Source organism: Marmota marmota, unplaced genomic scaffold (genome assembly GCF_001458135.2).
Source record: "Marmota marmota marmota unplaced genomic scaffold, marMar, whole genome shotgun sequence".
In the NCBI taxonomy this organism is placed as follows: Eukaryota; Metazoa; Chordata; class Mammalia; order Rodentia; family Sciuridae; genus Marmota; species Marmota marmota.
This window is the reverse complement of record NW_026000001.1, coordinates 2,414,787-2,441,944: the sequence shown is the minus strand read 5'-3', so window position 1 is coordinate 2,441,944 and position 27,158 is coordinate 2,414,787. Positions and strand designations below refer to the sequence as shown.

Here is a 27,158-nt window from a genome sequence, read left to right as displayed (position 1 = left end):
CCACCCACTGTGGTTTGCTGGGCTCTCCCCGGTGGCCGCAGGAGGCAGTGTGACCATCATAAATGACTTAAAGCACTGGGTGTTACAACGGGTGGAGGGGAGGGCGGGGTTTGCACTCAGTAGATTTGCACATGGAAGTGGGCGTGGTCGCCTGTGGTCCCGGTGACTGGCAGTGGGGGTTGAGGCAGGTGGATGGCAAGTTCAAGGCCAACCTGGGCAATGAAATGAGACCCTGTCTCAAACGAAAGGGCTGGGAACACAGCTCAGTGGTGCAGCACCCCTGGCTCAATGCCCGTGTCACCAAGAAAAAGAGGGTATGGCTTCGCAGTTGGCCAGGCTACGGGAGCTTGTGTCACGCCTGCTGAGTGGCACTCAGTGTTGTCAGGTGCCGTGCAGATTGCTCCAGGCGGAGGTGGGGCCAAGTGCGGTGCGCCTCTGCCAGCTTGCTCTTCCCAGGAGACAGCGGTAGCAGAGGGTCTGGTTCCCAGGTGTGTCTTCCACCCTGGCCTCATGGCCAGATGCACCTGTGTCCCGGGATTTCTGCCCAGCGGCCCCTGGTGACACTTCAGACTCTCTACACTGAGCCCCTTTCCTGCTGGGGAGGAGACTGCCACACCTTGGCTGGAGCTAAGGCCCTGGGGTGTGTCCCTGGGGTGCTTCTCGGCACGCCCAGCCTAGTGGGTCCTCCCCCCCCCACTGCCACCACCCAGGGCCAGGCCGTCTGCCCTCTCCTGTGCAAGACGGCCTCAGTGTCTGTTGGCCTCCCCTCCCCTCTGCCTCCTCGCTCCTTATGGTGGCTGGGGGTCTCCAGAGCAGAAATGGGAGCAGGTGCCCCTCTTGGAAGCCCCTGCACAGAACCCAGCTGCCTCCAGGAGCTGTGCCCTTGACCCCGGCCTCCTGTCCTTGCTCACTGGCCACAGGTGGGCCACCTGCCTTTGGTCTTGAGGGGCTCCTGGGTGTCAGGGGCTCCTGGGAGTCCTGACAGGCACCCTCTTTCCTCCCTGCACCCCAGTGCTCTCAGGCGTTACTTGATTGATCATTCCTTGCTGCTCTTGCCTGGGGGGCACTTCTGCTGGGGTCTGGGCCCCTCGTGCTGCCTGCAGGAGGCCAGCGGATCCTTGCTGAACGAACAAGCCGGGGCCTCTCCAGCACTCGCTGATGTGGACTCTTTTCTGTGTTTGATGGCTGAAGGCTAAGCCCGCTGGACCTCTGTGGCCACCTGTTGGTTTGGTAGGTCCTCCTGGTGGCCTTTGGTGGGCCTCGGCGGGCTCAGCCAGCACCAGCGGTCACCACTGGGGGTGCACACACCAGTGTAGATCTCACTGTGGCTCTTGATGGTTTTTTTCTTTTACCTTTTTTTAAAAAATCCATTTAGTGCTTTGTGGTGTACAGTTTGGAGGGAGATGAGGAGGCCATACACTCTCAGAAGTGGGGTAGCAGGAGCAGGCTGGCCTGCCAGGGGACATGAGGGAAGAGGTGATGCTTCTGGGTGTGCTGAGCAGGCGGGATGGCAGTCTGAGACGACGGCAGGAGTGAGGGCGGCCGACCAGGGGTCCTTCCCTCTCACCCTGTCTTTTGGCGGGGGGGTGCTGGGGCTGGAGCCCAGGGCCTCGTGCATGCTGGACAAGTGCTCTGCCACCGAGCCACATCCCAAACCCTTTTATTTTGAGATGATGTCTAGCTAAATTGCCCAGGGTGGCCTTGATTTGGGGATCCTCCTGCCTCGGCCTCCAGAGTTGGAGTCACTGGGATTGCAGGCGTGTGTCGCTGTACCTGGCCCGCCGTGGACTTCTGAGAGCCCTTCCTTAGGTCACCAGTGAAGCTAGTGGAGCAGTGCGGGTCTGGGACAGAGTGCTTCCTGATGAGAGGTGGAGGAGGCGGAGGGGGAGGGGGTAGGGGGTAGGGGGAGGAGGAGGGGGAGGCCCGCTCCGTCCTGTGGCATGTGGCACGTGTTTTGGGGGATTCTGAGAGTGATCCCCACGGAGTCCTTGGGTACTGTCCGGGAGCTGGGGTGGTTTCTCAGAACAGGACAAATGCATTTGGCACTGGATTATATCCCTGCCTGAAGACCAGGGCGCAAGGCCGCTGTGGCCGCACTTGTGGGTGCTCGGTGCGTTCCGGCTGCCTCCGGGGTTGGAGAGTGCCTGTTCCTGCCGTGGCTTCCTGTGTCTGCCGGCTGGGCTGATGTGCTGGCAGGGGTGAGGTTCCCTGGGACGGGCAGGGCACAGGGGCACCGGGACACCGCCGTCATCTTGGGCCTCTCAGTGAAGGCCACGAATGTACTGTGCTGGTCGCACCATGGTGTCACGGGTGGGGACACTTGGATCTGTTCATGAAAAGCGTGAAGTCCGTTAGGCGGGGAGGAGGGAAATCAGCACTGTCCCCTAACATGGGGGCCCTCCCGGCCTCTGGTAATGTGCTCCACTGTGTTTCCCGTCCTCCAGGTAACCTCCAGACATGGCAGAGGCTCACCAAGCTGTGGCCTTCCAGTTCACCGTCACTCCCGACGGGATCGACCTCCGCCTGAGCCATGAAGCCCTTAAACAAATCTGTCTCTCGGGACTCCACTCCTGGAAGAAGAAGTTCATCCGATTCAAGGTCTCCGATATTTAAGTTCTCTTGACACCTTCTGTCCGCATGCCAGTGGAGAATCAGTGTTTCACACGGGTGGTCAGCACTGGATTCCTGTCCCTGGAGTCCCCGCACAGATATATGAGCAGATTGAATTCTTGGCCCATTCTGAGAGGCAGGGAGAGCCCTGCGGCTCACTGGAGGGCAGGTGGGGCAGCCGGCTCAGAGGGGAGTCCCAAGCCAAGACTGGGACACACGTCTGTCCCCTGCTCCGAGGCGGAATCCTGTGTCTTGTTGGGAAAAGGTCTCTCCAAACTGCAGTGAGTTCAGTAGCTGGCCTTGCTGATGAGGGTCCTCATGGGATCCCAGCCCAGTTCAGGCCACGTGTCCTCAGCCACGGTCATCCAAACAAGTAGGAACTTAGTCCTTTTAAAGTAGGGGTCTTGATTTCTTTATCTTTTGCTTTTTCTTTTGTTGCGGTGTGCGGTTGGAACCCCGGGCCTTGAGCACGTCAGGCCAGCGCTCTGCCGCTGAGCCACACTCCCAGCCCAGTGTTAGTTCACGTATTAAAAGTCCCACCGGGAATCAACGTGTATTTGAACACATTCAGGCTACGACATGGAGCCGGGAGGGAGCCCAGCCCTGCCCGCCGCCCACTGTCCAGGGCTTGGTTTCCTGGCGTCCTTCTGTGAGGGGGCTCTTGGGAGACCCCCTGAGCTAGAGCAGGGGTCAGCCAGTGAGTCCCTGGAGCCAGCCCTGCTGCACGGGTGTCCCTGGGCTCCAGGTGGCCTGGCGGTGCTCCACCCAGCACCCCCCACTGATTCTTTTTACATTTTTAGTTGTAGATGGGCCCAATACCTTTATTTTATTTGTTATTTTTACGTGGTGCACTATTCTTGCTGAGAGCGGCAAGAGTGGTACAGGTTCAGCCACGCAGGATACACCCTGCGGACGGGCCAGCTCCTCAGTGCTGCGTTGGAGGACAGTATCTGCACCAGGGGCCACCGGGGCCACCAGGGCTGCGTCAGGTGCAGGCCTCGGTGTGGATCTGGGGCTGGGTAGACCTGGTGAAGAGGAGGTGTTTTATTCCAGCACCTTCCTCCTATAGGCAGTTGGAGGTCAATGCTGCTGACCTGTGGGGGGTGCCTGTGCCTTCTGAGCAAGTTGAGACCTTGCTGGGACTTTGACCTTGTTCTCTGGGTCAAACCAAAGCCTTCCTAAGAGGCTTTGTTGTGGGGGTGGTTCCTGAGGTGCTGGGATGGAATCCTGGGCCTCGTGCTTGTAGGCAAGTGCCGTGCCACCGAGTGACACTCCTGCCGGAGAACGTCTCTTAATTGGAGCTCTCCAGACATACAGCAGAGTGGCCCCTGCTGCTCCTCCTGGTTTCTCGGGGTCAACATTTCGCCAGTTTTATTTCAGGGGATCCTTTTCCCCTCAACGCCCCCTTCTGCCCCCCAGAGTGATTTCCAGCAGATTCCCCACGTGGAGCGAGGGCTCCTGGAACACTCAGGGAGCAGTGCAGGGTGGTTTTGCAGCTGGGGGCTCGGGCATCCTGGGCAGTAGCAGGTTGGGGTAGGACCTCACGGTGGCCCAGGGATGTCCCTCACCAGCCGTGAGCCAGACTGGGAGGAACCTGACATCTGTATGGTGAGCTAGTGCCTGGGGCGATGGGTGTCCTGGGTCCCTCTTGGGGACTGTGACAGGGAAGGTTCTGGCTGGGAAGTTGAGGAAGACTGGACGCAGGTGGAGCAGCTGTGACTGACAGGCTAGCGCTAGGGTGCCCAGTTGCCCACGTCCTCCCGAGTGCCCGGCGTCCGGGGTGCAGTGGTGGTGGCCCTGGAGGGCGTGGCTCACGGCTGGCCTGTCTGTCTAGAACGGCATCATCACCGGCGTGTTCCCCGCGAGCCCCTCCAGTTGGCTCATCGTGGTGGTGGGTGTGATGTCCTCCACGTACCTCAAAGTGGACCCCTCCCTGGGGATGATCGCAAGAATCAACCGGACCCTGGACACCACGTGAGTAACCCTGCCCCATCTCCAGCCGTCCAGAAGGCTGCTTTCCTACTGTCCACGTTCCTTGTCCCTTCAGATGCAGTGACTGTCACTGCTCCGCGGGAGGGAAGCGTTAGCCGTTGCTTGCAGGTTGGCTTCTCCCACTTCCTGGGCTGGAGTGGAGGTTCCCCTGGGGCTTGGGACCTTGTGGCCTTTCCTCTGCAGACCTGGGTGGGAAGAGTGGTGGGGACAGGTCCCTGCTGGAGGTGTCTGTCTGCCTGAGGCCCCTCAGTGGCTGCACACAGAGCCCACAGTGTCCTCACAGGGAGTTTCTGCCCCGGGCTGGTTCCAGTGTGGCCACGTCTGCACATTTGTGGTCAGCGCAGCCCCGGTTTGGGGTTCCTGCACTGATTGCCATGGGGCACTTGGAGTGGCTTAGCCCCGCCCCCCCCAGGAAGCCCCCCGCCAGGCCTATACTTGGAGTCAGATTTTTCTAGGTGCTTGGAAACAGGCTCTGCTCCACCAAGAAATAAGACCCAGGCTGGTGTGTGAGTCGGTAATTTTCTTGAAAAAGTCCCTCAGTCCCCGGGGTCTCCTGCGGCCACATTCCACACACATCTCTTCTTCCTTCTGTGGTGCTGGGGACGGAATCCAGGACCTCACATGTGGGTGCTGGGGCCGGAACCCAGGGCCTCACACATGCTGGGCAAGTGCTGACCCCTGAGCCGCAGCCCAGCCCTTGCACGCATTTCTCAGCCACCTGTGGTGTCTGTTGTGTGCCCAGTTCCCAACAAGATCCTGACCCCACCCAGGGTCTTCAGGTCAGACCCTGTGCTACAGTGACCTCTCATTAGGGTCCCCCTGCTACCGACAAGGAAATACTCAGAGATGCAGGGTCCCCTCAGGGGTCAGGGAAAGAGGTAGTGCGTGGGGTCCCTGGGATCCAGACCCAACTCTGCCTAGTTCTGAATCTGTGCTTCCTTCGGTGTCCCTCAGAGCCCTTTCCCTCCCACCAGAACCTTCTAAGAGACAAACCACAGTACAACCAGCTGCCTCAGTGACGTCCACCTGCTCAGATGCAGAACACCTGGGCTTCGGTCCCTGGTGCCCTGGTGCCTTGCAGCCGAGCACCTGAACACACGTCTTTGTTCTCTGGTTTGAAAGCCCTGCGGTGTCAGGAAGGGTCCCTGGCTGTCCCCACCAGGCGTTCCATTCGGCTTCTGCTTGTTTTTATGGAGGAGCACAGTAGGCCGGTGACCAGAGGAGTAACGACCCAGGTCCTCCTGGGGCCCGGGCCTCCTCTTTGGGCCAGCAGTGCCCGTGGCGGGTGGGGGGGCGGGCCACGCTGAAGCGGAGCTCTGGGTCTCCTTCATGGTCTCCCCGCTCCTGGCCCTGTTCCCTCAGAAAGGGGTAAGGAAATAACCTGGACAGTGTGGCCAGGGCTGGGGCTCAGCCTGCAGGGCCCCGGTTCCACCCCAGGTGGCCACAGGTGGACAGTCTCAGCAAACCACTGATTTGGTTGTGCTGACAGTGTGCAGTGCGCGATGAGGTGCGTCAGCCTGGCCCTGAGGGTATTCCCAGGACACTGAGTGGTGCCCCGGCTCTTGGCCTCTGCTTTTTGACTCCCTCCGTGCGGGAGTCCGCTGCAGCCTGCTCCCTAAGCGGACACTCAGAGTGAGCAGGAGGGCTGGCTCATGCCTTCAACAGATAAACCTTCCCAGTCATTTGGGTGGACACACTCCTGGCCTGGGCCCCGGCCAGCTTCCTTGTCTGCCAGGGGACTGGGAAGCCGTGGTAGGGACTGCTGCTGTCTTGTCATCACAAGAGCACGTGGCAGACCTTGCCTGTGGCCAGCCTGCCTCCTGTCTCCCTCCAGCCAGGGGCCATAGCCCTCGGACAGCTCACACAGCTCACAGCTCGGGAGCTTGGCCCGCCTCCCTTCATGCTGCCTGGGGTCAGACACTTAGTGTGCTCCCTCGCGTGGGCGGACTCTCCAACCTGGGCTCTGTTTAGAATCCGCCAGCTCTTTACAGGCTTTCGTAATCTGGCCGTTATAAGATTTGTGTCTTGGCCCTATTTTGGTAAACTGGGTCATCCCTGGTCCAGATTTAGAAAGGCCAGGCTGAGGGTCAGCATTTTCCAGCCCCAAGTACTGTCCTGGAACGTCCTGGGGGGCTCCAGTGACCCAGGCTGCTGCTTTTTCTTTCTTGGCCGTGCTGGGGGCAAACCCAGGGCCTCATTCATGCTAGGTAGGCGCCCTTCCCTGAGCTGCACACCCTGCCCCGCGCTGCCACTTCCCAAGTGCGGGCCTTTGAACCGTGTGGGTGTCATCTCTGTGGCTTTTCGTCCTTGGCAGCCTGACAGGGATCATGTTCCTCAAAGGAAAGCCTTTGCCATCCAGGTACCTCTGTGTATGTAGACAAAATTCTGAGCATATTACTGAGTGCAGTGGTGCATACCTGTAATCCCAGTGACCCTGGAGGCTGAGGCAGGAGGACTGCAAGTTTGAGGCCAGCCTCAGCAGCTTAGTGAGACTGTGTCTCAAAAAGTAAAAAAGTGCTGGGGATGTGGCTCAATGGTTAAGCACCCCTACATTTAATCCCCGGTATTAAAAAAATATACTGAATATGTCATTTATTTATTTATGCTAAAATACTCTTTGATTTTTGTGAATTGAACCTCTAATATAGTAATATAGTACCTAGAAATCTAAGATATAAATAATCTTAAATATAGCTTCTTAAATCCCTAAATCTAGGTTTGCTTATACATCAGATTATCAGAAAAGATTGTGTAGTTTTCAAGTAAATACTACAGTTGAACACTAGATTTGACAGTTTATAGAAAAATACAAATTTTTAAGCAAATTTGTATTTCACCTTGAAGATAATTTGTTTCTGGGTCATTGTTGAATACATTGTTAAACTGATGGCTTCAAACATTGGATATGTTCAGGTTGTGTAGATTGTTTGTCTTTTGAAAAACACCTTTTTTCAATATCTTGCAGTTTCTAAGCAACTAACACTAAAAACCACAAAGTAGCTGTATTTCATCTATATTTTTTCTTGCAGTATCTGCAGTTTTGTTTTTAACTCTCTCGAGTCTCACAGTCACACTATTTGGCTATTTTGTGAGTGATGAATCTCCTCGACTTCAGTCCTCGTGAGGGTTGGCACCATCTCGTGTTTCAGGTCCCACTTTTACCATGAAGCACAACCTTTTCTGTCTCAAAGGAAACATTTTTGTTTTTCTGCATAGTATTTGAATGATCATCGTATGTGATCCAGTCATTTTTTATGCATGATAAATATTCTATCTAGACCAAAAGCAAGCTCTTTTGATAGTTCAGGTAGTACTTGTTTTTTTTTTTAATTTTTTTGTTTATATATGACAGCAGAGTGTATTACAATTCTCATTACACATATAGAGCACAATTTTTCATTTCTCTGGTTGTATACAGAATACATTGACACCAATCCGTGTCTTCATACATGTACTTTGGATAATGATGCCCATCACATTCCACCATCATTGCTAACCCCCGGCCCCCTCCCTGCCCCCCCCACCCCACTGTCTAGAGTCCGTCTCTCCTCCCCTGCTCCCCTCCCTACCCCACTGTGAATCAGCCTGCTTGGGTCAGAGAACACATTCGGCACAGGGGGTTGTTGTGACAGATGATTTTGTGGGAGTAATAGCAACATCCAAAGGTCCCTTTGAGTGGGAAAAAGTGATCATGAGCAGAAGAAAAAGGCTTGGAATCCCAGTGCGCACCTCGGCACGCCCCGCCCCACCATGTGGCTTTCCCCTGAGGGGCCCCCTACACCCAGGTGGCCCAAGTCAGCCCACCCAGGCACATGTGCGGGTCATTGTTTTAAGGGATGGCGTCTCTCTGGGGTGCCCAGGCGGGTCTTGGACTCCCGGGCTCCCGGTAGCTGGGGTGCAGGGCCACGCGGAGGTCCTGGCCAGGAGCTGGCTCATTTTGGGGGAGAGGGGCGGACTTTGAGTCTGGAGGGGATCCTGAGCTGTCTTCCCTGTTCTCCCGAGGAGCGGCTCTGGTCCAGGCGGGCGGCCTTCTCCCGTTTCTGTCCCTGGAAAGCAGCTTTGCCCCGTGGCCCACCCCGTGGCCCACCCCGTGGCTCACCCCGTCTCGCCGCCCCTCCCCCACCCCACACTTTGGCGTCCTGTGTGGTTTGTCCCCCCAGCAACTGCATGACCAGCCAGACGAAGAAAGTGGTCAGCAGCGTCCTCTTCAGTACGGGCCTCTGGGTGGCCCTCATCGTCACCATGCGCTACTCCCTGAAGGTGCTGCTCTCCTACCACGGCTGGATGTTCGCGGAGCACGGCAAGATGAGCCGAGCCACCAAGATCTGGATGGTGAGAGCACGTGGCCTCAGGGGACCTCACGGGCGCCCCCTGGCACATGGCATGCCACGGCCTGACCCCTGGTTGCCCAGCCCTGCAGGCCGGGGGCAGTCCTCTCTGACCCGAGCGCCGCCTGCTCCGTGGGGACTGGCTCAGGTTTGGTTCAGGCCCCTGCCCGGGTCTGGGCAGCGTTCCCCACGCCATGTCGTCGGGCACTCGGGGTTTAGCTGACCCCTGCTGGCCGTGGCCCGGACCCAGCAGTCTCTACAGGTAACGGCTGAGCTCTGCCTGGGCCTCTGTCCAGATGCAGCCCTTCCACTGTCTGCATGAGCGCAGTTGTCTGAAGGATCACCCGTCCTCAGTGGGACTCATCTTAGGACTTCTCAGCCCTCCTCTTTGGGGTTCGGCCCCTGTAGGCCACCACAGGCCCTGAGTGTCCCCGAGTGTGCCTGTCCTCTTGTTGCTGGGTCCGTGGGCACCAGGCTCTTCGAGCCCAATCTGGGTCTTTGGAGCTGGGTGCTTAGTACAGAAACAGAACTTGGTTGATCCTCACTGTCTGCAGCGTCCTGAACGGTTTTCTTGAACTTGGTCACAGGGAGAGTCTCTCCAAGTCCCTGGTCCCCTGGAGCTGTCCTTGGTCTCCACGATGTGCTTGGAATCAGTGTGTGGGCGCTGCTCGCTCATCTGCCCCGCGGTCGGCACCCGACTGTTCTGTTCCGTCACCATGTGGCGGCCCCAGCCGTGGGCTGGGCCTGCTGCTCGGGCCTCCAGGGGGTCACCTTGGTGCCCAACCACCCCCCAGGGCTCCACTTTCCCCAGGACATCGGCTTTGTTCTTTGGCTGCACATTCTCTGATTGCTAGGGAAGCTGGACACCTAGATAGGAGGGAGACAGTGGCCCATGCGGAGTGGCCAGATGATGTCTCCTCGAGGGGCTGATCAACGTCCCCTTAGTGTGGCACTTGTGGCTGATTGACATCCCCCAGGGTGGTACTTGGGCCAAGCCGAGTCCCGTGGTGCCTCAGCACTGGAGCCACGCCGCCCATGCCCTAGGAGCACCTTTGTTCCTGTCGGCCTGAGGTGACCTCCAGCAGGTCCAGCCGTTCACCAGGGCCCATGGGGAGGGCGCGTTGTTTTCCTCCAGTTGAGGGACAAGGGGACTGCATCGTCCCCCCGGGGTTGGCTCCTGAGCCAGGCCAGGGCTGACCTCAGCCCCTGTTCCCGGAGCCTGAGCTGCCCTACACCCAGGGCTGCAGGGGAGGTGGGCGCAGTGCGTGGGGCTGGGCCCCAGCTGACCCTGCGGGACACGGGCAGCGGCATCTCCACGCTGGTCCAGCCTGGCGTTTCTGGGTTTCTGTGTGTGTTTGCCACGGCCAGCGAGGGAGGGGCAGAGTGTGGCCTGGAGGAAAAGCACCCCCTGCAGGCCCTCGCGAACTGTTGGCCATGTCCACGTCGGGAACTGGCCTTGGGTCTTCCCCGTAGCCACGTCTTTAAAATGTCACCTTTTCCTTCAGAGCATGGTCAAGATTTTCTCTGGCCGGAAACCCATGCTGTACAGCTTCCAGACGTCTCTGCCTCGCCTGCCTGTCCCAGCCGTGGAAGACACCGTCAGCAGGGTGGGTGTGGCCGGCAGTCCCGGGGTCCGGGTGCATCTGGTTCTGAGTCAGGTCGCGTCACCTGCTCTGATTGGCTTGCAGCACTGTGCCCTGTGGGGCCATTGGCATCGGTTCCGCTGTGAGGTTGTGTCTTGAAATGTTTCAGGGAAGGTTTCACGTTTCATAGAGAAACTACGGGGGCGGGGCGTGTTTTTTCAGCAGCTTCACTGAGATACAATTTACTTATTTAAAAAAACGTTTTTAGCTGTAGATGGACACGATGCCTTTATTTTATTTATTTATTTTATGGGATGCTGAGGATGGAACCCAGTGCCTCACACGTGCCAGGCAAGCGCTCTGCCCCTGAGCCCCGCCACGGCCTGAGATACAGCGTGCATCATGTACAGCTTCCCCGTGCAGTTCCGAGGTTTTGGAGTCTCACGTAACTGTCTCAAACGTAGCGTGTGTATGTTGCACTTGTGTGTGTGTGTGTGTGTTTGTGTGTGCACTTGTGAGACACGAGTCTATGTCTTCTCCTTCTGGAGTGTGGCTTCAGTGACGTTGGTTGTGTTCACCTCTGTCTGTAGCCAAACTCTCTCGTGGTCTCAGACAACCCTAAACCGTTGAGCAATGACTCCCGCTGCCCTCCCCCAGCCCTAGTGACCTCTGTCCCACTTTTTGCTTCTGCCTCTGCTATTCAGGACATTGCAGATAAGTGCCGTCTTACAGGGTGTGACTTCCTAGGCCTGGCTCAGTCCACTGAGATGTGACTTCTTTCTGTGTCCTGGAGATAGAGCCCAGGGCCTTGCACACACTAGGCAAGCGCTGCCCCTGAGCTGTCCCCAGCCCAGCCATCTCAGGTCCATCCATGCGTGGCCTGCGGGTGCATGTTCCTTCTTTGGCTGAAGAGCGTTCCTTGGTGTGGCGGACGGCAGCTCACCCTCCGTGGACGGTCCTCTGAGCGGTTGCCGCCACTCGGCTGTGGCACATGATTCTGCTGAGTGTCCACGGACAGCCTTTTGTTTTCCGGTTGCAGCTGGCCTGAGGTTATGTCCAGGAGAGGAGGAGTGTCCTCTGTTGATGGAGGGTAGTTCTACATAGACGGCTGCACGGCTTAAACCCTCACCAGCGTCTATGAGGGCTCCGTTGTTTCTTGTCTTAAGCTGGAAACTTCTGGGAGTCAGGGTTTGGACATTGGTTCAGTGACCTAGTCCCTATTTTCGGCAGGTCCCTTCCCATCTGTGCTCTCCTGAGTCCTCCCCTGTGTGGGGGCTGAGGCCACCCCACTGCGGCACCCTCTGGTGGAGGGGCCCAGGGCTCTGCAGGCCGGCGGTCGCCGAGGCCCCCTGCCCTGCGTGGCTCAGGCTCTGCCGCACGGCACGGTTGCTGTCTTGCTAAAGCACTTGGAATAAGCCTCCAGATGGGAGCAGCTGGCCCTTTTCAGAGGCAGGCCCTGCCCTCCAGCGCTCAGCTGGGCCCTGCGTTCCCAAGGCTGTTCTGGCCCCAGTGGGGCAGTCGGGAAGTGAGCTGCCCACGTAGGTGCAGGGGGGAGTGCCCGAGTGCCCTGCTCCCCGGTGCCCCTCCGTCCAGCGTCTGCTCTGTTAAAGCAGTGCCTGTCGGGTGTCTGTGCGCTGAGACCCTGACCCTGGGGCCTGGCCTGGGCCTGTCACGGTGGAGACAGCGCTGTCCTGTCACCTGCCTGGCCCTCCCCCATCTCACGGGCACCACCCCAGGTCATCATAGCGTAGGTGGAAACAGACCTTTGATTACAGGCCAAGTCATGGACAAGGGACTCTCCTGAGATCTCTGTTCACCAAGCGGTGACCTTGACGCTGTAGAGTTGACCCTGGTGGACTGGTGGTGATACAGGATTTGGGGAACTTTTTAAGCTACTGAAGGATGAAAGGGTTTTAAGTGTTTAGTTGTCATTAACCCCCAGGTCCTTCCCCAGCAGAGCGGTTAACTTTGGGGGCTGGTTGAGATCAACCCGGGGAAGGTTTTACAGTCTTTTGAACACAGTGTGACTTCTGTAGGCACAGGCGGGGGGCGCCAGGCCTAGATGCCCGTGTGTAACTGGCCGATGTTTCCTTCACTAACCAGTATCTGGAATCCGTGAGGCCTCTCATGAAGGACGGGGACTTCCAGCGCATGACAGCACTTGCTCAAGATTTTGCTGTCAACCTTGGACCAAAATTACAGTGGTACTTGAAGTTGAAATCCTGGTGGGCCACAAATTATGTAAGTATTTATATCCATAATGTTTCTTTCCTTTTTCTTTTTTTCTTTTTTGGTACCAAGGATTGAACCCAGGGGTACTTAACCACTGAGCCATCTCTCCAGCCCTTGTTTATATTTTATCTGGAGATAGGATCTCACTGAGTTGCTCAGGGCCCTGCTAAGTTGCTGAGGCTGGCCTTGAACTTGGATCCTCCTACCTCAGCTTCCAGAGCCGCTGGGATTACAGGCATGTGCCGCGGTACCCAGCTCCCAGCCCTTTTTATTTTAAGACAGGATCTAATTTGCTTAGTGTCTCATTAAGTTGCTGAGGTTGGCCTCAACCTTGCGATCCTCCTGCCTCAGCCTCCTGAGTTGCTGGGTTTACACCCGGCAACATAACATTAACTTGATGAAATTTCACCATATGAAAATGCAGATTTAGGGGCCAGGGATGACCGAGTTGAAGTCACAGTGTAGACTAGCCGGGCTCACCCCGGAGGACCTGGGTGCGGATGTGGTGACAGTTTGGCCTGAGAGCAGGTGTGTGGAGGAGGGAGCTGTTCCTCCTGCAGCATCGGGGCGCGCTGCCCGGCCACCTGCTCCTCCCCTCTGGTGGGGCTCCTTTGACCCCTGGAGCTTCTCCTCGCAGCCCTCGGGTCAGGGCTGGGATGTGGCTGGGTCCCGCCCAGCTCCCGGTCCATTGGCGTCTGCTCCAGGATGGCGTCTTGGACCCGCTGAGCTTCCTCGTAGGCGGGGAGGCCAGGGGAGACGTTTGGGGATGAAGCGGGGGGGCACAGTCCAGGCTTTGAGGACCACTCATGTGCAAGAAGAGGTGTCAGAAGTGACCCAGGTGGAGCAGGGGACGGTGCCAGTCGGGCATTGTGGCTGGGTGGGCCACTGTCGGGTGGGACCGTGTCTGTGGGTGCTGAGGAAGCGCTCCTTGGGTGACATCGGGTCGTTAATTTTAGAGAACAAGATAACGTGCAGTCCTCTAGTCCAGGGCCGTGGCTTTGACTGGTACCGGGTCAGAACCAGGGAGGGAACCCAGACTGCACCACGTCCCCAGCCCTTTCCATTCTGTTTTGAGACAGGGTCTCTCTCGCTCAGTTGCTGGGGGCCTTGCTAAGCTGCCCAGGCTGGCCTTGAATCCTCCTGCCTCAGCCTCCCAACCTGCCGGGCTCCGGGCGTGAGCTCTGCACTTGGCGAGATGCGGGCTCTTCCAGGGATACCCGGGGAGGGGAAGCCATCTGAGGGGCAGTTTGGGATCTTATCACCTTGTGCTGGGTGGAGTGCAGCGTCTCTGCCTGGACAGTGCTGGCTACTTAAGCAGGTCAGCAGGCCGCTGTCACTTGTGTTTTCACTGTCTGAGAAATGGAGGTGACCCACCTCCTGGCTGGGCCTCAACCTGAGACAGTGCGGTTCCCACTGTCCTGCCGTCTCTTGGTTTAGGGGCTCCATGCTCTGGAGTGGCCCCGGGAGACACTGGAGTCTTCCAGCGAGCACCAAGGGCGTCCAGGGCCGTGGCTCCCGCTCAGCCTCTGGCTGTCCCTGTTTTATTGCCAGGTGAGCGACTGGTGGGAGGAGTACATTTACCTGCGAGGACGGGGACCGCTGATGGTGAACAGCAACTACTACGCCATGGTGAGTCCGCCAGCCGGCTGCCGTCCACGGGGTTGTGGGGCAGCACGCGTCCTGCACAGGTGACCCCGTCAGGGCTCTGCTGGGTGCTGGGTGAGCTCAGGGGCTGCACCCCTGCTCCCGTTTCCCCCGCCCAAGTCTTCACCCCCTGGGGACGCCAGGCCTGCTTTCCACACCGAGGACCACGTGAGCATCCGTTTGTACCGGAGGTTGCTCAAGGTGCTGAGCTGCTGCAGAGAAGTCTGGACTGCAAATACAGGCTTCCTGCGAGCAGGACTTCCATGCCCCGTACCAGTGCCGCTGTTGCGTAACTCAGCTCGATGACATCTGCCTCACTCGCCCTCCGGGCTCATGTCCCTGCCTGCACCTGGGCTCAGCCCGTGGCTTGGCTGAGAGCTTGCACCAGGTGCTGACCTGGGCCCTCTTCCGCGCGAAGGCAGCTGCTGAGGAGCCGGGGCCGTGCTTTCCTGCCGCAGCCTTTGCCTGTGGACATGCGGATGACTGTCCCGGGGCCCCTTGGTTTGGCTCCAGGCCTCTGTTCAGTGACCGGCTGCCATTTCCTCCTCCTTCCCTTTCTGTTCTTCGCTTCCTTTATTTCCTCCCTCTCTTCCTTATCGCTGTCGCTATCATTTGCTTTTTCTTTTCATTTGTTTCTTTTGAAAAGTTTCCTTTCTCTCCTTTTCCTGACTGAGGAGAAGTGCCGGCGGAGCCTCACGCTCTCTCCCCACTCGTCTCCCCCACGCGGGCTTCCTGCATGGCCAGGCCGCGTTCCGCCGTGCCCAGCTGGTCCTCTGCCCTTCCGTCTGTGGAGAAGCGAGTCCGTCTCGCAGGCGAGCTGGCCACGCCCTAGACACGATCCTTCCAACCTCGGGTTCCTTCTCGTTCGGGAAACTTCCCGATTGTCTAGCTGCTCCTGGCTGAGTCAACTTGGCTCTGCTTTTCTTCCCGTGCATTCCGCGAGGACATTAGGAACAAAATAATGCGCCCAGGGGTGCTCAGGGGCTTGTGTGCTTTCAGAGCATGAGCAAAATAAAACCACCACCACCGTGAGACAGTGCCACCGTGAGTCACAGGTGGAGCAGGTGTGGTTGAGCCCTCGGAGGCCGAGGTGGAGCTGTCTGGTGTCCGCCTCCCATGACCCTCTCTTTGCCGTCGCCCCCCCTTCAGGAGATGGTGTACATCACCCCGACTCACATCCAGGCCGCGAGAGCGGGCAACACCATCCACGCCATCCTGCTGTACCGCCACAAGCTGGACCGGGAGGAGATCAAGCCGGTGAGTGGACAGACTGCGTCAGGAAGGTCCCCTGGCAGGGCTGGGGCTGGGCTCAGAGGCAGGGTGCTTCCCTGGCGTGTGTGAGGCACTGGGTTTGGCCCTCAGCACCACATAAAAAGGAATGAATGAATGGACAAATAAATGGGGTTATGTCCGTCCACAACTAAAAAGGGAAAAAGGCCCCTTAGCCGAGCACAGTAGCACACATCTGTGAAACCACGACTCAGGAGGCTGAGGCAGGATGACCACTAGTTCCCGGTCAGTCTGGGCAACTTGGTGAGACCCTGTCTCAAATTTCACAAAGGGCCAGGGCTGGGCACTGTAGTGTGCCACTGTGATCCCAGTGGCTCCGGAGACTGAGATAGGAGGATGACGAGTTCAAGGCCAGCCTCAGCAGCTCAGTGAGGCCCTAAGCAACTTAGCAAGACTCTGTCTCCAAATAAAATATAGAAGACGATCTGGGGATGCGGCTTGGCGGTAAAGCACCTCTGGTTCCATCCCAGTACAGACAATAGCAGTGAACACCCCAAACGAAGGGTCCGGCATGTTAGGCATGTTTCGAGGGCAGGGTCTGGTGAGTTCCTTGCACCCCTGCACCATGACCACAGTCGGGACAGAGTCTGCACGTCACCGGCAGTTCCCTCTGCTCCTTCCTGACCTTCCCTCCCGGCGACCTGACCTGCTCTCTGTCCTTCCGATTCGTTATAATCACCAGGGCTCTGTGCGGAGGGAGAGGAGGTCTGCACTCCTTTTATCTGTTTTTTTTCACCCTCGTGGGGTCGATATTTGGGGGCTTCTCTCTTGGGCGCCCTGAGTGGCTCCATCTCTCGTCCCTGAGTGCTGTGTTTTGCCCTGTTGGCTTCTGAGGGGACTGACACTGCGCGAGCTACTCAGGAGAGACCGTGTTCTCCCTAGATGTCCTTTGGCTCGAGTGTCAGAGTGGACGGACGGGTCTGGATGTGTTATTGTGAAGTAGCCGCAGGAGGCTGTGCCCCGGCCTGTGCAGGATGCCCCCTGCGACCCCCACCCTGGGGACGATGGGAAGACGCTGGGCGAACCCAGGGTGGGCCCAGAACACGGCCCTGGTCACCTGTGTGGTCTCGGCAGGCTCCTTTAAAACCTCCCGTGGCATTTTTGCTTGTTTGTTTGAAAAACGCTTTTGTTGCAGATCCGTCTCCTGGGCTCCACGGTCCCCCTGTGCTCCGCGCAGTGGGAGCGCTTGTTCAACACTTCCCGGATCCCCGGGGAGGAGACAGGTGAGTGGGGCCTGCCAGCTCCCTTTGGGAAACAGAAGTTGCCACCACTGGCTTGGAATAGGAGAGGGCCAGGAGGAGGGCCAGGGCCCCACTGAGGCAGGGCCTTTCCGAGAGTCGGGCCTCCTGTCTGTGAGGCGGGGCAGTGGGCCTGCTCCCAGGTTCTGGTCTCTGGCGAGGGCCGTCTCCTCAAGCGCCATTTCTAGGTCTTCCTTGGGCTTCTTCAGGCCCCGCTGCGGGTGTGTGCGGGGCTTGTTGCTGTGTGGATCGTGCCGCACGGGAGCTGCACCGCGGGTGGGCGCCCACCGCCAGCTGCTGGGTAGCGCAGAATCTACTGTCCCCGACAGGACGCCTTGATTGTGACAGGGAGGGTCAGCCGGCTGGCAGTGCTCACACTGTGCTGTGTGGGAGACCCCATTCCCCGGCCGTGCAGGTGGGGAGGTGCAGGTGGGGGGACATGGGCGCCCGAGGAGCAGGCCCGTGAGACCCCAGCAGGCTGTCGTCCTGCCTGAGCCTCACAGCAGCCCGTGCGCGTGTGAGCTCTGAGTGCCCGGCCGCCCAGGGCTGGTGTGCCCTGGGTGCCACGGGGCCTTAGTTTCCCTGTACAAAGCTGAGCCACTCAAGCACTCCCCGGGGCGGTGTGCAATCTCCAGGAGGAGGGGACACGTGCATGGCTTTTGTGCCAAGGGACAGAGCGGGTGGGTTTTGGTATCAGCGGGGGTCTGGGATGGCCCTCTCGATACCCAGGCACGACTGTTGCAGCTTACCTTAGGCCCCTTCATTCTGGGTTTTTTCCCCTTCAGTAACTTTTTAAAGGTGAAGAATGGAATTTTCACCAAAATTTAGAAAGAAGACAAAGCACTATTGTCACCGTGCCAGACTCAGTGTTGACATTTTTGGGGTTTTTGGTGCTGGGGATCCAACCCAGGGCCTCCCCCGTGCCGGGTGGGTGCTCTGCCCCGAGCTGCCTCCCAGCCCCTCATCGTTGACTGCTGCCGAGGTCTGCGCCTTCCTCTGGGAGTGGCTTGCCCAGCCCGCAGGGAGGGTCCCTGGGAATGGACCTGCTGGGCTGGACGGCGGCGGGCGTCTCCAGTCTCATTGGCGTTGACAGGTTGCTTACCAAGCGGTTTTGCCCACGTCCCCCTTAGGCTCAGATCCTTTGGTCCTTGTCCTGCGGACACCAGGCTCCCAGGGAGAGCAGCTGGCCGTGCTGACTGCTCGCTTCCTCCACCGAGCTTTGTGCGCGTGGCGAGGGCACTAGGGATCGAACCCAGGGGCATTTACCACTGAGCTACACCCCAACCTCCAGAGCTTTTTATTTATTGTGAGGCGGGGTCTTGCTAAGAGGTTGGCCTTGATCCTCCTTCCTCAGCCTCCAAGTCTCTGGGATTACAGGCATGCACCACCCTACCCGGCCCTTGGTCATTTTTATTCCTGTGTCTCATGCACTTTAAAAAGAAAAAAAAAAAAAAAAAAGAATGGCAGGAGCTGGGTTGTGGCTCCGTGGTAGAGCCCCACAGCACATGCGAGGCCCTGGGTTCGATCCTCAGCACCACATAAAAACAAATGAAGATATTGTGCCCAACTACACCTAAAAAATAGATATTAAAAAAGAATGGGTGGCATGTCTCACTCTTCGTGCCGAGTGGGGGTCTTGGCATAACGTGCAGCCACTTGGGGCAGCCGATGCACCATCCCCATCCCCAGTCACCTCTTCTTTCTAGAGCACTACTAGGTCTCCATCTTTCATAGTGAGTACGTTAGCATTAAAACTTGGGTGACACTGGTTCATGGGTCCCTGCTCTGGGACTCCTGTCTCTAGGGGCCCTTCCCTCCTCCTTCACAAGCATCTGTCTTTGCTCTGTTTATCTGTGGCTCTCCAGGTGCCTGGATTCGGCTCCCACGTGTGGTGTGAGCTGTGGCCGCGTCAGGCCTCACGTGGGGAGGGCAGCGCCCACAGCGGTCCTGCCTGGGGCCTGTGTGCGGCTGACTCCGGGCCTCGTTCAGTCTCTCCTCCTTCCTTCCCTTAGCGGTCTTGTCCAGACGTCAGCCTGCTGCTCCCCGCGGCTGTCTTGTTGGAATGGCCTTGGAAGGTGGAACGGGGTGGCGGAGAGTCGCCCCTGCCCCGTCTGCCCACCTGCCGCAGTGCTGGTTTCCTCCTCTGTTTGTCTGGGTCTTTTTTAAAAAATGGTTTCGTAAACTCTTGTGATTGCTCCTGTGGGGTCTTGCGTGTCTTTGGCTGGAGTTGCTCCTGGGTTCCTTGTTCTGTTTTGTGGGGCACAGGATTGAACCAGGGGTACTTAACCACTGAGCCACATCCCTAGCCTTTTTTAAAAAAAATATGTATGAGAGACAGGGTCTCCCTGAGTTGCTTAGGGCCCGCTAAGTTGCTGAGGCTGGCTCGGAACTCACGATCCTCCTGCCTCAGCCTCCCGAGCTGCTGGGATTCCAGGCTGCCCCACCGCGCCTGGCAAGGTTCCTCGTTCTGTTCCTCTTGAGTATATTTTTGAACTGTTGCTGCTGCCTGCTGTGTTCTGGGGCTGCCATTACAGATACCACAGATGTGGCGGCTGAAACTACACAAATGTGTCCTCAGCCGGCTGGAGCCAGGATCCCGTGCCGCAGGCCGGTTCCTCCCAAGGGCGGCCTCTCCCTGTACCCTCTCACGGTCCCTGTGTGTCTGTGTCCCATCTCCTCGTCTCACAGGGACCCCATTCCCATTGGCTTGGGGTCACTGTGGTGGCCTCATTGTACCTTCATCACCTCTTTAAAGCAGCTGTCTCCCAGGCCGTCCAGTGTGAGACCCTGGCGGCCTGGCGGCAGCTGAGGGAATGAGTGTCGTGGGGTCCTGGGCGGACCTCCCGCCTGGCAGGAGCCTTGCTCCTTTGGACAGCGGCAGGCGGTTGGCTTGGGCTTCTTCATGGCCCACCGTAGCTGCAGATGACAGGGTTTCTGTCCCCTCCCGGATCTTCTCTTCTCTTGGTGTTTCGCTGCCCCCGCGGGTCTCGGGTGGGACCTGGACAGCTGCGGTGCCGCGTGTCCTGTCTCTGCTGCGAGGTGTCTGCTCCCTGTAGCTGGTGGAAACCCTTCGGCCAGTTCAGGGGGCTTCCCTGTCCCTGGTGCCAGAAACCCCTTCAGAACGTGCCCGTGGGGCGGGTGCTGGGGCTGTCTCCAGGCTCCGCTGGTGTCCCTTCCTGGGGGGGGCCCTGGCCGTGTCTCAGGCGAGGTTGGCCACCTCTCCTGGCACTTGCCCTGTTGTTGGTGGCGGGTTCACCCCGTCTTCCCCGCCAGTCCCTGTGGCCCCTCAGCTGTGACCATGCATCCCCCTGAGCGGGCCCTGAGTGGGCTTGAGGCCCAGCCACAGAAGGACGAAGTACGCGGCTTTGGGGACGCGTCACTGCGTTCCTGGATGAGGAAGCTGAGCCTGGGGAGGCTGGGCAGTTTGCCTAGAGCCACACCCCAACGGGATGCCAGGCTCTGGGTGTCCCCTGCTTGAGGCTTGCAGAAGCCACCACCTGGGCTCCGTCACCTGGGAGGAGCCGTGCGGCCGGGTACGCTGGCAGGGTCGGGTGGCGCATCTGCTGCCCTGACCCGTACTCCGGTCCCCCCCCGCGCCCGTCCAGACACCATCCAGCACGTCAAGGACAGCAGGCACATCGTGGTGTACCACCGCGGCCGCTACTTCAAGGTCTGGCTCTACCACAGCGGGAGGCTGCTGACGCCCCGGGAGCTGCAGCAGCAGATGCAGAGGGTCCTGGACGACCCGTCAGAGCCGCAGCCCGGGGAGGCCAAGCTGGCCGCACTCACCGCGGCGGACAGGTGTGTGGCCCTCATGCTGCCCCGTGCTCTTCCTCACCCGGGTCTGCTCCGTGGGTGCTGTGGTGGCACCTTAGCGGGACCGAGCTGTAGTGGCTCTGCCTTGCTCCATGGTGGCAGGCTCCACTCCCAGCTGGTGGCCACGGGCACAGCTGGACTCTGTAGGGTCTTCTGCTTCCAGAACTTACTTAGGATGCTTCCCGGGGAGGGTGGGTGGGCCCGTGTGTGTGTCCCTGCCGGACACGAGGCTTGGGTCAGCCTGCACCGGGCCTGTTCCGTGGACATTCAGTGCGTCAGCATCACGTGCCAGGCTCGTGCCCTGCCCTGGAAGCCACGCAGGGGGACAGTGAGCTTCCGGGTTTCTGTTCTCACGACTAAAAGGCTCAGGGGTCACTCCAGTTGAACTGGGCTGACTGGGCTGCACAAAATAACCACACAAGAGACACAAATAACCTTTTTCTTTGGGGTCTCTGTGACGGCTCCTCTGACCTTAAGGGTCCGCAGGAAGAGAGAGCCAGAGCACGCGCTGACCCCTTTTATTGAGGAGAAGCTATTCAAATGAGGCCAGGGGTCAGGTTTCAGGGGGCTGAGTCTATCTTCATGATGTCCACTGTCAGCAGGTTGACTGACACCTGGGTAGGCCACACCCAAGGGCACAGTAAGAGGAGGGGACACACACAAGGCACTTCCATGGAAGGTTCTACCCTAAACAGGGCAAGGGGTTATGAAGGAACAGGTGAGCATAGCTTCACCAACAGGGCTGTAGCAAGACACACGCATGCAGGGGACACCGACCCTCGCACCCAAGAAGGGTGGGGAAAGCTCTGCCACATTTCTGCAACTGAGCGCCTCAGCACCGAGCCGGGGAGTGTGACTCAGTCATGTGCAAGGTTGGTCTCCCACAAAGAGCCCCTTCCAGCACATGGGGCAGCACTGCGGGGGGGCAGCCAGGAAGGTCCTGGACAGACGTCTCATGCAAGGGCCGTCACCAAGCTGCTGCAGGCATGGCCGTTCCCAACCCTATTTAATTGTCACCGCAGAGTACCCTGGGCCAAGTGTCGCCAGGACTATTTTGGACGTGGGAAAAACAAGCAGTCTCTGGATGCTGTGGAGAAAGCCGCGTTCTTCGTGACCTTGGATGATACTGAGCAGGGCTACATGCAGGAGGACCCGGAGGCGTCCCTGGACAGCTATGCCAAGTCCCTTCTGCACGGCAAGTGCTTCGACAGGTACCGTCCTTTCCTCCCAGATCGGCGCTCCCTGTGTCTGGGCACCCCTCCCCGGGGTCCACCTTGGAGCAGTGCGGCTCAGTCTCCTGCCCTCCACCTCAGGGAGCTCACAGCCTGAGCCTGGCAGGTCCAGACCCCCTCACCAGGCCCCAGGCCTTCCTGGGGGTGCTGGTGAGGGGTAGTGATTGCCCATTCCCTGTCCAGGAGCAGAAGGGGTGGACGGCACAGGGTGGGGGCGGACCTGGGAGTCAGCTTCGGCCTGACCTGCGGGTTGCAGGACCTTTGCAAGGCTGCTGCCCTCTGGGTCCTCCACTCCTTCTCTGTGAAGTGAGGCCCGCCAGCTCTGGCTGAGGAGGACCCCCGTCTCCCCGCTGGCCTGCTCTGGTCTCCAGGACACATGTGCTCACGTGTTCTCAGCCTGGGTGCGGGGAGCCACGGGTGCCTTGGTCCTGCTGGTGCCTTATCCTTGCTCCCCTGGAGCTGTCTGAGGGGTGGGGACAGAGCCGCTGGCTGTCCAGAGGGAAGCAGCCTGCAGGTCTGGGTCACCGCTGTCACTTGGACATGCAGTCCATGGTCACATGTGGGTCCCACAGGTGGTTTGACAAGTCCATCACGTTTATCGTCTTCAAGAATGGCAAGATGGGCATCAACGCAGAGCACTCCTGGGCGGATGCACCCATCGTGGGCCACCTGTGGGAGGTGAGTGCTGGCAGCTGTCACACAGACAGGCGCCGGTGACCAGGCCACCTGGGAGAACCCCCGGCCCACGAGCTTGGTCCCTGGGTCTGCTCCTGCAGCAGGAGCCCAGAGTCAGTAGAGTGCCTCTCCCTGTGGGGACAAGCAGTGGCCCTGGGCCACCGGGCAGAACCCGGTCCGGACTACAGCTAGGCTTGCTCTGAAATGGTGACCTCTCCTAGTTTTAGGCAAAACAGAAGCAAGCGTACTAAATTTTGGTTTATAAAAAGGTGGTTTTGCCCAGCACAGTGGCGCACACCTGTATCTCAGGCACTCAGGAGGCTGCGGCAGGAGGATCTCAAGTTCAAAGTCAGCCCCAGCAAGTAAGGGAGACCCTGTCTCAAAATAAAAAATAAATGGGGCTGGGGATGCGGCTCAGTGATTAAGTGTCTCTGGGCCCCCCAGCCCCACCCCACAAAGGCAGCTTGCATATTATTGAAAAGTGTCATTTTCATTCTTAAAATTACCGGGTTGTTTTAAAGCCACCAAACCCCTGTCATCCTTTCCCTGAGCCCAGCATTTAAACACAGTGTGGGCTGGGGTGCAGCTCAGTGCAGCTCAGCGCGTGTGCTCAGCTGCTCAAGGCCCTGGGCTCCATCCCTAGCCCTGAAAAAGAAAATTGTAAATACACAGGGCTTAAAAACTGGTGATTACTCTCCGAGTGTTCAAACTGCTTCGTGTTTGGCATGAAAAATCCACGGTGGGGGTTGTTGCCTTAACTCACTGCCAGGGTCTGGCTCAGAGAAGCGCTGCACTCCGGGCCCCGCCGCAGTAGCTTTGCAGGAAGGGGACAGTGCTCACCTGTTGTCATGAGTTGGGGTGACGTCCACAGCAGGCAGCCCCTTGGAGGTCCACGTGGACAGAGAGGCCGTCTTTCTGCATCTGAATCCCCTGCTCCTGTGGTAGACCACGTGGAATTAAGGGACCTTGCAGGCGCAGCCGTGGGGGGGGGTCTCAGCTGGCGGCTTGGAGGCCAGCTCCCGGCCTACCCCAAACGTGCGTGAACCGCAGACCGCGTGGCAGACTCGCCAGGGCCCCCGCGTGCTGCGGGTGAGCGTCCTTTACCCAGAGTGCTTGAGACCGCAAGCGTTTCAGGGTCAGTTTTCCGGGATTTGGAATGTTTGCATAGACCTTTCGGGTGGAGCGTCCCTGATCTGAAAGGAGGAGATCCGCGATCTCTGGAATCCGGGACTTGCTGACCGCCCACAGGATGCGCCAGACTCCCGTCCTAGAGGCTGGTGGGTCGGCTTCTCAGGGAGGCTGCACCGGTGCCCGCCCTTCTGCCCTCCCATCTGTGACGAGGCTTTGGGTCCCCGTCCTTTTTCCACATGGTGCCTGTCATTTCCTTGTGTGGAGCTCACAACCCTGGAACCGTGCTTTGTCCCACCCTCCTGAGGGCAGGGGTCTTCCCTCGGGCCTCAGCCCACCCCTCCCCCGGAGGACCTCACCCTTGCCTAATCTGGACCACCTGTCCTGCTTCCCTTCACCTCTGGGTGGGGTCTTGGCAGGACCCCGGCAGCCGCCCCACGGGTGGTTTTCAGCATGGGAGAAGCAAGGCGTTCCAGCTTCTCCGCAGCGTGTGGCCCCAGGACCCTGACACCTGAGGAAAAGCAGCCGGGGCTCTTCCCACCAGGCCCCTGCAGAGGCCCACTAAAGCCCAGGGCCTGTCAGCTGAAAATGCAGCAGGCGCCCCTGGACACGGCGGCGGAGGCCCACCCCAAGTCCATGCACAGCGCTCGTGGTGCAGCCTGCCGGGTCCTGCTCCAGGGGCCCTCAGAGGACCCTGAGCGCAGGAGCTGCTGTTGAGTAGGGAAGCTGCACCCCGGGCAGTCTGGCTCACTCGGGGCACGGTCATCAAGGAGGGAAACCTGCAGGATATTTGTAAAGTCAGGTTGATTTTTCTAGGCATTCTGAATAAGGCCAGGATGAAGGGGTTCAGTCTTAGACAGGCCGATTAGAAGTGGTGTTTAGCTGTTACTGTCCGGCTGACAGAAGGGCCAGGGGCCGGGGCTCTCCGTGTGAAGGCCTGGTGCTGCATTGAGGTGGGGCTGACCCAAGCACGCAGTGGCCATCGGCAACAGGTCTGGTGGAGGTAGCTCCTGTCTGCTCCTGGTGCATTTCTTGTGGTGAGGTGTGGGGGAGGTTGGGGAGCTCAGGTGCAGCCCAGCTTGGGCTGAGCAACCTGCCTCTGGGCGCCTCAGGGCTGCAGGAGCCCCAGCATGCGTACAGGTGGCTCCCTCCCTTCCCTTCCCACCACCTCACCTGGCAGACCACCTACTCTAGAAGGCAAGTTCCCTGAGCACAGAATTCTCTTCAGAATAATTCACTATTGTTATTAGATGCCAGGATTGAACCCAGGGTGCTTAACCAGAGAGCCACACCCCCACCCCTTTTTTGTATTTATTTAGAGTCGGGATCTCACTTTAGGACCTCTCCAAGTTGCTGAGGCTGGCTTTGAACTTGTGATCCTCCTGCCTCAGCCTCCAGGCTTCTGGGATTACAGGCATGTCCACCGCACCTGGCACTTTTTGTTGTTTATTTTATTTTCTATGGACACAGTACCTTTATTTTATTTATTTTTATGTGGCGCTGAGGATCAGAACCCAGTGCCTCACACGTGCTGGGCAAGTGCCCCATCACTGAGCCCCAGCCCTCTTTGGGTTACTTTTAAATTTGTATATAACACGTAACCATAAACCCACCCTTTTTAAGTTTACAGGTCAGTGGTTCTGGAATATTCACCAAGTGTTGAATTCTAGACATTGTTATCCTCCCCCAAAGCCTCCTCACCCCTCTCCCAGCCCCCAGTAACCCTGATTGCCCTGTTTGGGGATGTGCCCATTCTGGACATTCAGTAGAGGTGGAATCACGCACCACATGGACCTCAGTGACCAGCCTTCCCTTAGTGTGATGTTGTCCAGGTCACCCAGGTCACGGCATGTACTGGGGAGCTGTTCCTCTTGGTGGCTGCGTAGAACTCCGCGGTGACGCCAGGGCGCCTCTGTGTGCCCCGTGGGAGGGCGTGTGTCTGTGCACGGGGGCCCTTGCGGGCAGTGCTGCTGGGAGCGCCCTCATCTCTGAGCCTGGGCCCGGGAGTGCAGCTGCGGGTCAGGTGCTGCGCTGCGTTCCTCGAGGACGGGAGGACGTTGCCGCCATGCCGGCCGTGTGGTGCCCGGTGTGCCCTGAGGAGCTGCCCCCTGGAGTTGCCCCGACACTCTGCCTGTGTCTGGTGGCGGCTCAGAGGAGCTGGACATGGAGGACGCACTCACTTCCCAGGCCCAGTTTCCTGCTGTGCACACGTGGGTGTGGCGGTCACCACAGCAGGCGGACAAAAGTGGTTGAGGGTAGGACGATGACCGCAGAGGCCCTACATGGAGCCTGGACTAGCAAGAGGCACAAGTGGCTTGGGGTTTGCTCTGCTGTGACCTGTGTGACCTTGACCAGCTGTGGACCCCCAGCCCCTTCCTGGCCTGCAGACGAGGGAGGGGATGCACCTCTCTGAGCCTTGGGCATGCACTGACTCAAAAGTGTGTGGCGAGCGCCCATCTCAGTGCTGGCTCTAAGAGGGACAGGGTTTGTTCCTCTCGGAAGCTGGGCAGTTGGTGGGACCCTGCAGCCAGTGACCCCCCGAGGTGGTCGAGGCAGGTGGGGTCTCCCTGCTTCCTGCTGTGCGGCTCCTGAAAGCCCCGCATCTCGGGGGACAGTGTCGGTGTGCTCGTGAGTTGGTGGAGGCTGGCAGCCCTCAGGAGGCTTCAGGTGGCTGGCCACAGCAGAGACAGGGCAGGACCAGGGGCTGGGCTTCTGGTCCCACCCTAGCCTCCCGGAGGGGAGAGGGACTGGAAGCCAAGTGGTCACCAGCAAAATCCCAGAAGGACAGGGCTCGGGAGCTCCTGGGCAGAGGCCACGAGGAGACGCCAGGTGGGGAGCGCCTAGGGAGGGCACAGAGCCCGCACCCGTCCCAGGGCCGGCCCTGCGCCATGTTCCTGACCGCCCGAGTCACAGGCTTGAGAGTGAGCCGACCGCGTGGGTGGGTGTCGCCCCGAGGCTGGGACCTGCGCTGCAGACCAGTGAGACCCAGGACCATGGGGACCCCGTTCATAGCCAGTCAGAGGCACGGGCACAACCCAGAGCTTGCAGCTGGCACCCAAAGGGAGGGATCCTCGGCAGTGGTGCCGGGACTGGACCGACTGAGGACACCCGGCTGGTGGTCAGTGCAGAAGGCACTGTGTGGCCCGGGGTCGGGGCCTGGGAGCTGAGTGCTGAGCGGGGCTGGGGAGGGGCTGAGGCTGGGTCTCCACCCTCCAACGCCTGCTTCCTCCTCACAGTACGTCATGGCCACCGACTGCTTCCAGCTGGGGTACACGGAGGACGGTCACTGCAAAGGGGACCCCAACCCCAGCATCCCCTGTCCCACCAGGCTGCAGTGGGACATCCCGGAAGCGGTAAGTCAGGGTGTCGCTGCCGCGGCCTAGGCTGGGA

The 27,158-nt window shown here is 59.0% G+C and overlaps 1 protein-coding gene across 1 annotated transcript in view; it reads left to right on the top strand.

Annotated features, from left to right (window-relative positions):
- Nucleotides 1–27,158, top strand: part of Cpt1a (carnitine palmitoyltransferase 1A) — a 40,563-nt gene that overhangs the window by 1,280 nt on the left and 12,125 nt on the right. The window contains exons 2-13 of the mRNA XM_015503282.2: nt 2,445–2,598; nt 4,445–4,584; nt 8,763–8,934; nt 10,436–10,537; nt 12,617–12,754; nt 14,297–14,374; nt 15,539–15,646; nt 16,815–16,902; nt 20,523–20,718; nt 21,756–21,944; nt 22,538–22,643; nt 27,005–27,121. Coding sequence (XP_015358768.1) covers nt 2,458–2,598; nt 4,445–4,584; nt 8,763–8,934; nt 10,436–10,537; nt 12,617–12,754; nt 14,297–14,374; nt 15,539–15,646; nt 16,815–16,902; nt 20,523–20,718; nt 21,756–21,944; nt 22,538–22,643; nt 27,005–27,121 — 1,575 coding nt within the window. The 5' untranslated portion in view covers nt 2,445–2,457. The remainder of the gene's footprint in view (nt 1–2,444; nt 2,599–4,444; nt 4,585–8,762; nt 8,935–10,435; nt 10,538–12,616; nt 12,755–14,296; nt 14,375–15,538; nt 15,647–16,814; nt 16,903–20,522; nt 20,719–21,755; nt 21,945–22,537; nt 22,644–27,004; nt 27,122–27,158) is intronic.